The 13,406-nt window shown below is 44.3% G+C and overlaps 1 protein-coding gene across 1 annotated transcript in view; it reads right to left on the bottom strand.

The window, feature by feature from the left end:
• The window catches only part of ttc28 (tetratricopeptide repeat domain 28), a 92,457-nt gene that overhangs the window by 74,097 nt on the left and 4,954 nt on the right, over positions 1-13,406 (bottom strand). Inside the window, exon 2 of the mRNA XM_079363963.1 lies at positions 11,935-12,318. Coding sequence (XP_079220089.1) covers positions 11,935-12,318 — 384 coding nt within the window. The remainder of the gene's footprint in view (positions 1-11,934; positions 12,319-13,406) is intronic.

Below are 13,406 nucleotides of genomic sequence, written 5' to 3'. Positions count from 1 at the left end.
ACTTAAACATGATGAATCTCCCTCCGGTTTAAAAGCGGGCAACAAGCCCTTCAAATGACTCGAGGTGTGTGTGCGGAGTCAGAGGGAAGCCAGCGAGTTTTGGTTTCTCTGATGACAATTAATTGATGGACTTTAATCGCTTCTCAAACAGAACGCTGGAAGGAAACAGGACGCGTGTTTTTAATACTCGCAGGTAACAATGAAACCTTTATTTAAGCTTTTATAAGGGTGACGAGCCCTTATCTGTACTGCACACACACACAGAGCTGCATGTTGGCACGTCTCGACGGGTCGGCTGGAGAACAGACACGTACAATCAAAATTAGCCGTGTTAAATAGCACAGGGACCAACAGATGTGGAATTATCCGGGCTTATAAATCGGCTGGCTGATTAATCGGTAACACGAACTGAATGGGTGTCAACCTTATCAAACAGATTTCAGGGCGCTCGCCCCATGTAAGGAGGCTGTAGTCCTCCAAGAGGGCAGCTCAGGTTCCAATCCAACCTGTGGCTCCTTTCCCGCGTGTCATTCCCCGCTTTCTCTCTCCCCCTTATTTCCAACTCCATCCACTGTCCTATCTCCAAAATAAAAAGCCCCAAAAAATTCACATAAAAGCAGATTTGAGTTTGTTGAGCGTTCGTACCGGGATGTGGATTAAATTCAAGGAGGCACAGAAGACGACCTTTGATTTATCAAGGGACTAACTTTCCATGCACTGCATTAAATCCTGCTTTTCAACAGACGGGAATCATTTCCACACAGTTGTTCTCGAGACGGGAAATTTTCTCATTGAGTACAGAAGTTCCCGCTGCATCTGTCACGTACGGTCCCCGAGCAGAATAACAATCCTTTGACCTTTCTGCGTCGTCGAGTGCAGGTGGAGCTGGGACTTTATGAATCCGAGGAAATCCTCGAGTGCATCCATCCGACGTTATTCCCGGCCCTCCGTTCAACGAGCTCTGCTTGAATATGTGTCGTAAATTACATCTCTTGTACCCGCAGTGATGAAGACGTTCTCTCTCAATCAGAAATAATGTCGTTGAGCTGGATGGGGGAGGGGCAGGTGGTGAGCTCTGGACGTGCTGATTGTCCTCACAGGCTAAGTGCTAGCTTCGAGAAAAACCCTTAAAAAAAAAAAAAAAGGTAATGTGCTATAAGAGTATCTCCATCTCAATAACTTGGATTGTAACCTTGACTTGACTCTCGTCCACCTTTACAATCACAAAATCTTGTTCACAGAGTTGTGACGACTCCTTCAAAGGATTGTGAAAAATAAAATTTTAAAAAAAAGGAGGATTTGAGAAGTTTTTTAAAATGTAGTTTTTTAAAATTCAGTGAAAGCGTCTTTAAGAGACGCACACACGCTCGCCCGTCCTTGGCTGTGAATCTCTCGAGGTGCAGGTGAAGAGTTCACGTGTCAAACGGCGGCTGTTTCTGTTTCCAGAACATGGCGGCATGCGGGGTCACTGGGGGTCAATCAAATGAGACCAAACAGCGTGGAGATGACGCCTTGTTTGGTTATCAGATCTGTCCAGCTGTGCGTGTGTGTGACGTCGTGTACGAGTGCGTGTATCACTTATCAGTTTGCACGCGTTCGTGCTGTTAGAAGAAAAATAATTATTGATTTTTGTAACACATCCGAAAGCTTTCTGACATTGATCCGTCTCCCTCCGAGGATTGGATGAGAGCCGGAGGAGGGGAGTAAACACCTCTGCACCTCCGGCAGTATTAAACAGATAAACGTGCTCTATGAGGCTTTTTCTCTCCTGATAATGAAGAACACAGAGCTTCAAAGGAAAAAAAAAAACATGACATTTAGCTTCTGTCTAATCTCAGCACAGCTGTCCCCGAGGCGAGGCAACATCAGATCTACGTTTACAGGTCCTCACCAAGTCGCACAAACCTTCCTCCAAAAGCTGAACTGTTCCCCTTCAAACATCGAACATATCGCTGTGACATGATTGGCTATTTGTCCTTTTTTCTTTTTTTCTTTTTTTTTTTACTTCTTCTCAAAGTCAGGTGTAAACTAGCGTCGAAGGTGCATTAGCGCCCCCCTCTTCCCAGTGTTTGGGTGGTGTAATTACAGGTTTAAATCTATCGAACTTTTATTGAACATTTTTTATGTTTACATCAGGAAAAATTAAATCGCGATAATTATCTTTAACATTTTGTCACCCAAGCTTATCCGTGAGCTTCCAGTAAACATGCAGACAAACTGAGAGCCTATCAGAGCGAGAGCATCGTGGTGCGTTTAAGGACCGTATGACTGGAGACAAAGCTGAGTCTCGGAAAAGGCTCATTTTGTGGTCATTTGTCAAGCTTATGTTTAAAAGAGTAGGTCAAAGTGTGTGTGTGTGTGTGTGTGTGTGTGTGTGTGTGTGTGTGTGTGTGTGTGATGTGAATAAGAGGAGATAATTGTCCTCTAAATGTTCAAGTCTCGCCAAACACAGGTCACTACAACCATGTTATTACCCTGCACAGTTTGTATTGATTGTTTGGACCAAATATAACACACACACACACACACACACACACACACACACACACACACACACACACACACACACACACACACACACACACACACACACACACACACACACACACACACACACACACACACACACACACACACACACACACACACACACACACACACACACACACACACACTGCCATGATTGGTTAAAATCTTTTTTAAGTGTCAATTGCACCCTGCTTCTGTTTCAATCCCTTAATCCAAGGAGAGAAAATAAATGACAGCATGATAACGGTGGTCAGCGTGTGTGTGTGTGTGTGTGTGTGTGTGTGTGTGTGTGTGTGTGTGTGTGTGTGTGTGTATGTGTTTCATTTCTCCGACTAACTCGTAGCTAATTTGCCCTCCTGCCTGATGGTGAGGCTGCAAACAGCACACACACACACACAGACACACACACAGACACACACAGACACACACACACACACACACACCGGGTCAGCTCCACTCTTGTGATATCAGACTTTAAGAGTGAGGACAAGCGGCACACTGAAATGTTAGCGGAGCTGTGAACACGGAGCCTGCTGCGGTCCCCGGGGACGCATGTGAAGGTCACACTCATCCAGCTGACGCGACACTCCTCCTCTTCCTCCTGCGTGGATACACGAGCAGCACAGTGACACAGACGAGGAGCTGGTGGTAACACGTCGGGGACATTCACACCTTCGGCAACACATTGTTATACAGCAATTAACAGCAGATTAACGACAAACATATATTTAGTGTTTGTTTGAATATTTTATCACAGCCTTGTCTAAAAACTGACAGAAAATAGTGAAAAAAAAAAAGGTCTTGATTTAAAATCTGGAGTCCGTCCAGTCCGAGACAAGACCGAGTGAAAATGCTTTTGATTCCAAGACGAGACCACGAAATTCAAAAATTGATCTCAAGGCCGGTCTTGGATTTCGGTCACCACAACACGAGCGAGCACGAATAAAACGAGTTCCAAAAGAAAGAACGGACATCCATAAAGAGGGTCTTCATCAAGTATTCTCTTATTCCAGCCTCTTTTCATCAGTCTGATATTTTATGCACAGGATGTGTAAATGTGTTTCACACAGAAACGATCGTGAAACGTGCCAGAGACAACGCCACGTTTAACAAAGCCCAGTTCAGGAGCATTGAAAATGAATGTGCAGGAAACACAGTGAAGTATATTCTGAGTAATCAGTGTGTGTGTGTGTGTGTGTGTGTGTGTGTGTGTGTGTGTGTGTGAAGTGAAGGAGCGGATCTCCGGTCTCTCTGCTAACCTGAACATGAGCCGAGCTGCATGTGATGACTTATTCTGGTCAGATTATTCTCTCTGCTGTATCTTCAGTTGTTGGAGGAAAAAAAAAAAAAAAAAAGAATCTTTTGAAGAGTTTGACTTTAAACCATGAATCTGTAATTTGGGGGGTTAAAGATAAGCTGGAACATACAAGAGAGAATTAACCCTATCTGATTGAGAAACTGCTGAGTGCTGCATTCAATAATCCTCAGACGGCTTCAACATTTTTACTCGTTAAGATGAAGAATTAATTTGCAGGTCGGAAGAGGATTTTTTTTTTTTAATGTGTGTTATTATTGATACTGTTTGTGGAGCTCAGACAGACATTTGGGTGCACATATGCCTGGTGGAGCTGGCGGGTCTGCTCGTCTGGCACTGTGTCAGAAGATCGGTGCCAAACAGACAGGCCTGTCAGTGTGTTTGTTTTAACGCCGAAGAGCTCACACTGGTTTATTTCAAAAAGGCATTAGTCAACTCTGATTGATTGATCTGTTTTTTTGCTCTATTTTTACAGAGTTTGAAAAATTATAGTCATATCTAAGATTAAGGACTTTGGTCTTAATCTGGAGGTTTAAAACGTCATTTTTCAAAATACAATAGAAACGATCGTCAGTCCTAAAACGAAGCGTCTGTAATGCTTGTTCTGGGAAAAATTATTAAAAGTAAGTATTGTTTTGATATTTGATATCATAGACTGTATGAAAGATAGATGGAGTAACAGCTGCCTGAAAGTGAAGCCAAAACATTCGGAGCTCACCCCGACTGTCTGGCTGCAGGTATACGACTTCCCAACTTGGGGATGAGTCCACAGGATGTAAATATGAATGGATGGAGTCTGAGTGATGTTTGCCATCTGTTCCCATGGAGGGCTCGTCGGCAGCAGCCGCCATGCTGGAAATGCTGTCTCACCCTAACTTTCAGTCGACAGGCGGAGAGCTGGAGCGTAGGCGGGATTTAAGCCTCCTGATAAACCTGATTACATCATGCCCACCTGTCAATCATGTCAGCTACACGCCTAACTATTGATAACACCAGGAAATATCGTTAAAAAAAATCTAAATGGATGTGATATAAAAAATGTCCCCCTTAGTAAAGTGTGTAGCCATGACGACAATAACTAATAAGACCTAGTTTGTTTCTTGTACCAGGCTGTAAACATGTTCTTCCGGGATCTTGGAGCCAACCTCTAGTGGACACTCGGCGAACTGCAGGGTTTTTCTCTTTCACATTAGCTTCATTTTTTTTTAACGCTGGAGGTTGTCACTTGAATCCGACCTGCAGCTGAGGCTCAAAGAATTTATCATGGAAGCAAATTAAGGCCACAATCTACAATTTTCTGTTTTCCTTTTTGTAATAAAAGAAGTTAACAACAGACCCATTCATACGAGTAATTTGAGTTGAAAACCCTAAAAAACAATTCCACAAACGAAAACATCATCCATAACTTGATCCGTTGTTTTCAGAAGGACTCGGTCTGTGTCACGAACCACGGCAACAAGTCAAGTCCCATCCACACTGACTGGAGGTCTGAAAACAGATTTATCTTGTTTGAGTTGTAAAACATGAGCGCGGAGGATTAAAAAAAAAAAAAAAAATCCAATAAGAGGAAAACACGGAGAACCAGATAGTTTTGCTTCCATGAAAAACAAATGAGAAAGACATCCAATTATAACTTGACCTAGAAAACCTACAATCATCTCAACGGTTCCCAAAGTTTCTCAGTTTTGCATCCAAAAGGAAAAAAGCCTGGAGTGAAATCTTCTCGTAAGTATATCTGAGAAGTGATTCAAAGGCTTTCAGATCCTTTGATTAAAGCGCTTCAACACACTTTAAAAATACCAGTGAAAGTCCCGTATTGATCCTGTCGTGCTGTGGTTCTCAACTGGTGGTTGGGACCCCAAAAAAAGGGCCGTGGAGCCGACTTCGGTGAGTCAAAAAACTTTACTAAACTTTTTTTTTTGGTCCAACAAAAACAATCAAAGTCAGATCGGAATTGTGAGGAAATAAGTTATCAATTAATGACCAAACTTTACTACACAGACTTTCCAGAAAGCTCGGTTAAAATCACCTCCTATCAATCACTTGTGTTCTGATGGCCTCTTAATCAATCCGCCCTGATTAAAGTGTTTCTCTGATAAAACACTGTGTCTGACAGAATTAGATCTTGCACCATCACGATGAGATAAAGGGTTTGGTGGTTGATGACTACGAAGATTGCCTGACTGATTCATGCTGCTGTTTGATTATTTTAAGTGTTCCTCATAAAAAAAATAAAAAAAAGGAGGCCATCAGCCCGGATGTGAACCTTGCTCGTATTACACACACGAACATCAAATTCTCTTTGAAGCTCCGACTCCATCCTGCCCGCCTCCACAGACTTCACAGGAGCCCCAAATCTGTGATTGTTCATTAACCTCAACCTCTCGTCTGCAAATAGAAACATACACCCCGTTATTAGTGAGTCATTCTGCCTGCTGTTTATCTCTCCTCTCGTCTTTCTGTTTTCTCTTCTGGCTCCGTTAATCTGAAGCGGCTCTGTAACACATGCAGAGAGGAAACCAGGAAACTCCAAATAGACAATGCCGAGGACTCAATCAGGAGAGGATGGCGCTACATACGTACAAGCTGTCAATGAAAACTATTTACAAGTGATGGAACCAGTCCTCAACTTTGTGTTTTAAGATGGCCGACCTGCCTTCGTCTCCTTTTGTTGTACAAATTTGAACCCAAAATTACAGGTGCGATAGACCTGAACAAACCAAAAGACGTATTTTGTATTTTTGATACGTAAGCGTTTTGTTCAGCAGGACAATCTTCACTAAAGAACACCATTTTAGGTTGTTTGAAGCGTTAACACAGCCGAGAGAAGTAAAAAGCTAACGCTATGCTACATAACTACACCACAGACGGATAGTTTTCACATCACAAATGTTATGCTTCAGATGATCTCCAAGAAGCTAATCAAGCTAGCAAAACTGTACAGTCGCTTAACAATAATAATATCTGCCTTAAATAACTACAACTGGAAAATACTATGTATTGATGAATAAAAGAGAACTTAAAAACATGACTAGAGGCTGTAAGGAGGATTAGCGAGAGAGTTCCCGGCGTGATGACGTTTAATGTCTCCATGGCAACCACTGTAGTCTCATTTAGCTACTTGTTAGCAACCGCCGTTTTAAGTTCACGTAAAAAGTGGCGGTCTCAGCTAACGTAGTTTATCTCGTCTAACAAAACGTCAACATCTCTTAATTACTGACCTTATTTCAGGCGTCTAACCACAAACACATTGACTTTGATAGGATAGAGCCCATGGTGCTAAAATGCTAACGCTAACTTTTAGGACAATACCAACAAAAACACAGTGGACTAAAAGAGGTTTTTTAGAGACACTCGTGGTCCTTTAAAGAGCAAAACACACACTAACAGACGATTATTTTTAAGTATGCCAATAACTTGTATTATATTCAGAAATGAGGGACACACTATCATAACAAGACCAAAGCCATAATGAGTTAATTTTTTTGTAGATATAAATCTGATAAAAGTCTCCTTATCCGAAGACATTAACTTCTATCTTTCAAACTCTGCAAAACTATCGCACCTCACCACGCTTCGAGTCCAACCGAGTCACTCTACCTTCATCTCCCACTGCTGTTATCTCTCTCTCGCTCCTCTGCAATTCTCTTTGCACAGACAGTCGAGGCACCCGGCTGTGAGCGAGAGAGATGAGCGCAGACAGAGGAAGCTAAAAAAAAAAAAAAAAAAAGAGAGAAGAAGATTCCAGCAGCTTGGGACGGTTGCTGAGACAGCAGAGTTTTCAACTGAGTCTGGCTGCGTGTGAGCTGATGTCTTCCAGCAGAATATAAAGCAACGTGTGGGAGCATATCTCTGCGATTAACAGCAGACTATTAGGCCCGGTGCACTTCCAGGCAAAATCAGAACTCACTACGCTCTGCAGGCGGCAAATAGTGCAAGTCTGGGAGTGTGCGATGAAGACCGGGAGCCGTCGGTTATTTGCTGCTGATGTGGACTTTTCTGCAAACATGTTAGCACATTCACAGGAAGCTGAGCAACACGTTCAGCACGCTGCTGATTTACACTTCCACACAAAACACTGACTCCTGTCTCAAAAGAAGTTCAGAGCTTATAAAACAGATTATGTGTGAGTGGTGCATGTGTGTGAGCTGCACGACCTCATGTGATGAGGGGTCATGAGAGAGAAAGGCTGACAGGCTGCAAAAAGGGAAAAAAGAAAAAGATGTATTTAAACTCCTGGGCCGTTTGCAGAACAGCAGTGCTGCCCTCTAGTGGTGGTTGTGCTCCAAATCCATTTTTTAATCTGAAACCTTTCACTTTCTGTTTGTGAGTGGAAAAGAAATCTAATTTGATAAATGTGTTTATCTTTGAAAGAAGAAGCTTATAAAGGGCAGATTTGTTTTTTTCCTTACAGAAAGTGGAGCACACACTCTGACTCCATCCCTCTCCTCACATGGTCTGCAGTAAGTCCTGGATTACCCTCCTGACCCAGACTCGGGTCTCCATGGCGAAGTTTGACAAACATAACCAGCAGAACATCATGAGACCGTCAACTCTCAGGGTGGAACACAAACAAGGAGAAATTGAATCTCTCAGATCAGATCATGATATCCTCTCATCTCTGTCATGTGGGGAAACCTTCCTGAGCAGAATGTTTTAAGGTCCCCGCTCGCTGAGTTTCCTCCGAGCGTATGTCGGTCATATTTTTGCAGCGTGCGGTTGGAGAGAAGTTTCTTAATGACAGGGGAAGCCTGAGCGGAGCGGGTCCGGCCCTGAGGGCTTCTGGGTAAACAGGCGGAGCTGGCTGCCATCTGGTTGGATCTACTTCAGAGCAGAGAGCGGGTTTAATGCTCGCTGCTGATGATCTGATTCCTGAGTCCCACAGCAGAATATTTAGAGGAGTTTGGAAACCTGTCTGACACCCGCAGGATTAAAGGACCAGTCCAAAACATGACAAAATAATCAAGTTTATTTTTCACTTTTAAAGGTGTTAACTTTAAAAAACAGTTTAGGTTTGACAAATTCTCCCTTTCCTCGACTGATGGGGATAAATTAATACTTTGTATGTGCTGATTACAGCTTGGACTAAATTCTGCAGAACTCCCACGTAAAGTCGTAGTGAAGATGTCAGCTGTTTGTGTTCGCGCAGTCAGCTCATCTTTAAACCTTCCTGAAGTTTAGTGCGTGTGTGAAAGCACCCACGTGGTTGGAATTGATCAATTATTGACATAAAGACAATCCTCAGTGGATATAAAGATTACAAAATCACAACGATCCTTATTTCCAAACCATTTATACCCAAAAAAAAAAAAATTTAGGGTCTTTTTTGCCTTTTTTTGATATTGCTAGGACGATGTATAGAGTAGGAATGACATGCAAAAAGAAGCCACAGGTCGGACTCAGACTGACCACTATCTGTGGCCTTAACTTTTTGTGAAGTTATTTGATATAGATGGAACAGCTGAAGAAATACAGGAAGTGTTGGGATGACAGAGAGAGAGGGCAGCGAAGGGACGAGGTCAGAATCGAACCCACAGTCGCTGCGAGGACGACTCTTAGTCGAGCCTCGGTGAGATACTGTGACCATCATCTTTTACACATCACATATATTGGTCTTTGTTGTGGGTAAATGGTTCTCGACGGAGGACGTTACAGAACGTTAACATGAGAAGTCAGGAGGCAAAAGTTGCACGCGGTCCTCAACGAACTACATTTCCCAACGCCGACAGGACTGAGTGACATGAAGGCGACACGATTACGCGAAGTAACAAAAAAAAAAGAAGAGCATCAGGACTGCCGAAATATTTATTCAAGGTGAGTTCAAGGCCAGTCCACAATCTGTTACCTGATCACAGTTGTCTTGTCTTAAATTAGATTATCAGTGAAGGCAAACACGTGACGACCAAGCAGACAAATAAAGGAGAAGCAAAAGTTTCCCACACCGCTCTCAGGGAGATTAAGGAATCTGAATAAATGCACCTGTGTGAAGGGGTGAGAAAAAAAATCCTCCTCTAAATACCAAACAAAAACACACAGAGAGAGAGAGCGAGTGTGCGAGCGAGCAGCACGACAGCAAACATTCAAACACAAACAGTCGAGTCTTCAGGAGAGAAACACTGAATTAGTCAAAAGAAGAAAAAAAATAAAGGCTTTTTTTTCGCTCCTGCACTTCAGTGATGTGACTTCATTTGAATCACAAAGAAACAAAAGAGTCTCTGAAAGCTGCGGACTGAAAGCACGGAGGAGAAAAAGATAAAGCTGCACAACAAGCAGGAGAAAACAACATCGGAGCGCAGAGACGTTTTGTTGTTCTGCACGCTGCTGTTATCCTGATAAGCACACAAACAAACTCGACTTTTTGACCAGTTACACCCCTCTGTTCCCATGACCCAGTCGCCTTTATTTTTGTGTGTGTGTGTTTTGATACAGTGTGTGTGTGTGTTTGAGCCGGTTGAGCAAACAGAAAAGTGGAACGGGGGGGGGGGAGAGAAAGTGTGGGAGGTGAAACGAAAAGAGAAGGTGACGGCACAAAGAGGCGAGTGAAGCAGAAGTAAACGTCGCGCTCCAGAAAGACTCGCTCGCTTTGGTACTTCATTAATCTTGACCTTGCCTTTGACCCACGGCGAATGCAGAGGCAGGCCCTCAGCTATGACACCGCCACCACACACACGCACACACACACACACAAACACACAAACACGCACACAGAGGAATGCTGCTTCTGTTATTGTCTTTAAGTGACAAACTCAGGCCAAGGCCTCGCCACAAAAACAAAATAAGAGCCGTGCAAAGCTTTCTCCCTCTCTCATACACACACACACACACACACACACACACACACACACACACACCCAAACAGCACTTCCGTCCATTCTCTCGCACAGAGAAAGGAAGTGGAGTGGAGCTGGCGCGGCCCCAGCTGTCCAGACAGAGGCAGCCTGGCAGGCCCGGTCTGCAGCCTGTTTCCTCTGAACGCCTTTAAAAGACTTCGAGCTCCCCCATCGTTCACTTCATTCACCAGTCAGCGTGTCCGTCAGTAACTGGTCCACACTGTTCACGAGGCACCTCATGAAGGTTTTCTAACGGAGCTGGACGTGGGAACCGCCCGCACATCAGAAGAAGCGTCAATCAAAGCAGCACGAGTGGGTCACTTAAGTTTAAGGCTCATGCTGTAGCTGAGAGTTACAGTAACTGAGCGGAGAAGATTGACGAAGAGAGGCGAGCACTTCTTAGCGGAGGACCTGAAAGTTAAAACGTGAATTTGATGCATTTTAAGACAAAGTTCAATGATTGTTTTCATGATATTTTTGCCAAAATTAAAAAGTTAAAAGTCTCAAATGTCAGGGCCAGAGCATGACGTCTTAATAAAACTAAGAGGCACTTTTCTTTATTGAACTGTAAATGTGATGTCATGGTATTATTCAATGTGCAAAATCTAATTTTGACTGCTCAGAGAAGAGAAGACAAAGGCAACTAACCCCCCCCCCCCCCCCCCCCCCCGCCCACCCACCCCCCTTCTGGTGCCCGGGCAACAAGTTGGCTTTTCAAAGTCTGATTCCACAACAATGAAGGTCCTCCATTAATAACCCTGACTACACTGTAATGATATTATAGTGCAGTTATTTCAACCCTTTTCACCATTATGTCACAGAGATGTAAGGTGGGGGACAAAGTGAGCCCCCCCCCCAGAGCCACCTTTAGTAACAGAGGCGCTACAAGGGCCGGACAGGATGGGCGGAGCAAGTGGGAGAGCATAGCGCTGTGTGTGTGCATGTCTGACCGTGTGTGTGTGTGTGTGTGTGTGTGTGTGTGTGTAACACTGAGCCAACGATTCACTAAACTAACGGTATGATTCTCTCTCGATGTTACCCTCTGTTATCGTGAAGACATGCTCCTGACACACATGGACAAACACGTCCTGTGGCCGTGCATTAATGCAGAGTGCAGGAGGCCCACAGGTGGCGCCCCTGAGCTGGCGGTACCTTCCTCGAGAAGTGGTCTGGCACCTCTCCAGCTACCAGACTGACTTCCATATTTTGGTCCCTCCGGTTCCCAACCCAAGCTAGTGCCGCTCCCCGAGGGTTTCTTACCTTTGGCCACTTTGGATTGATGAGTCGAGCTTTGATGGCATCATCCAGCGCCGTGCTGTACTGACCCAGTCTCAGGTGGGCTGCAGAGCGGTTGCTGTACAGGATACAGTTTTGTGGGTCAGCGGTCAGAGCCTCGCTGTACAGACGCACAGCCAGAGCAAACTCCCCCTGCTGGCACGCCTGGTTACTGCGACGCACGCGCTCCAGGAACTCGGCTTTGCTCAGACCGAGCGGTCCGGGTGGGTCAGGGGGGCTGCAGGCGGGTGGGCGGTCAGGCTTTTTCACTTTCGGGGCTGAAGGAGGGATGACAGGAGAGGAAGAGGAGGAGGAGGAAGAGGGAGGGATGACGGTCCTGCTGGTGGAGCGAGAACCAAACAGAGAGAACTGAAGAGAAGAAGAAGAGGAAACAAGGAGACAAGGAGACTTAAACTTTTAGTCATATAATTTTTTATCACATATCCCTTAAACTGAAACATCTGTGCTGTACTTTGGTCCAAATCTAACATGAATCATGCAGCAGAGGAGGTTTGTGAGCCTGTAGAAACCAGCTCTCTCTGAACGCTCTGTTTTGGTGTGTGTGTCTCTTTAAATGCAATAAGCCCCGCCCCCTGAGTTTTCCCAGAAAACATCACTCCTCTGTAGAGACAATAAAAATGGCAATCAAAATGGTGGAGTCCATGGGAGGAGATGTTCTTCCCAGAATCCCCCTTGTGATGTCACAAACTGAGAACATTTGAAACGGAGCGTTTTAAGACTCATGCAGACCACAAACAAACGACTGGATGGATTTATTTCAAATTTTGTGGGTCAATAGACACTCAGGTTACCCCCCAAAAAATTAAAAAAACACTGTGAAAGTGGATTTTTCATAATATGTCCCCTTTAAAACTTGGTGCAACATTAGTCGCAAAGGAAAACTCCAATCAGAGCTTGAGCAGCTGAACATTTTGTGCATTTACGTCTCGTCAGTGAGAGAGTGCTGTACTGAATGAGAGAAGCCCATAATGATGTTGTTGTTGATTAAAAAGAAGTTTTTTTAAAGACAAAGGAACAGTTCATCTGACCGCAGGAACATAAGTCATAAACAAAAAACACGAATTACTGGGAGTCGGATTCTTCCCAGTACGTCATCGAGGCAGCGGCCTCATTTGCATCAAATCAAACTGTGGTTTCTGGCTAAATGGGACACGGAGCTGCAGCGTGAAGTTTTCTTTTCTGCTCAGCTTCACCTCCTCAGAGACACAGAGATGAAAGGGGGGAAAGTTAGACGGAGAATCAGTCAGTCAGACGAGGTTTCTGTTCTTCTCCTCCTGTCACAGCCGCCTGACGCTGTGTGTGAAACGTGCTCACTGAGGTTAACTCTCTGCAGCTTTAACGGTGAAACGCCGCTCCCTCCCTCTTCTGCTGTTTCCAAATTTGTCTTTTCACCAAAAGCGAACACCAAGGCCTTCATTATCTCTCTCTGTTCCCTC

Source organism: Symphodus melops (genome assembly GCF_947650265.1).
Source record: "Symphodus melops genome assembly, chromosome: 16".
Classification (NCBI taxonomy): domain Eukaryota; kingdom Metazoa; phylum Chordata; class Actinopteri; order Labriformes; family Labridae; genus Symphodus; species Symphodus melops.
This window is presented reverse-complemented; position numbering and strand designations above follow the sequence as displayed.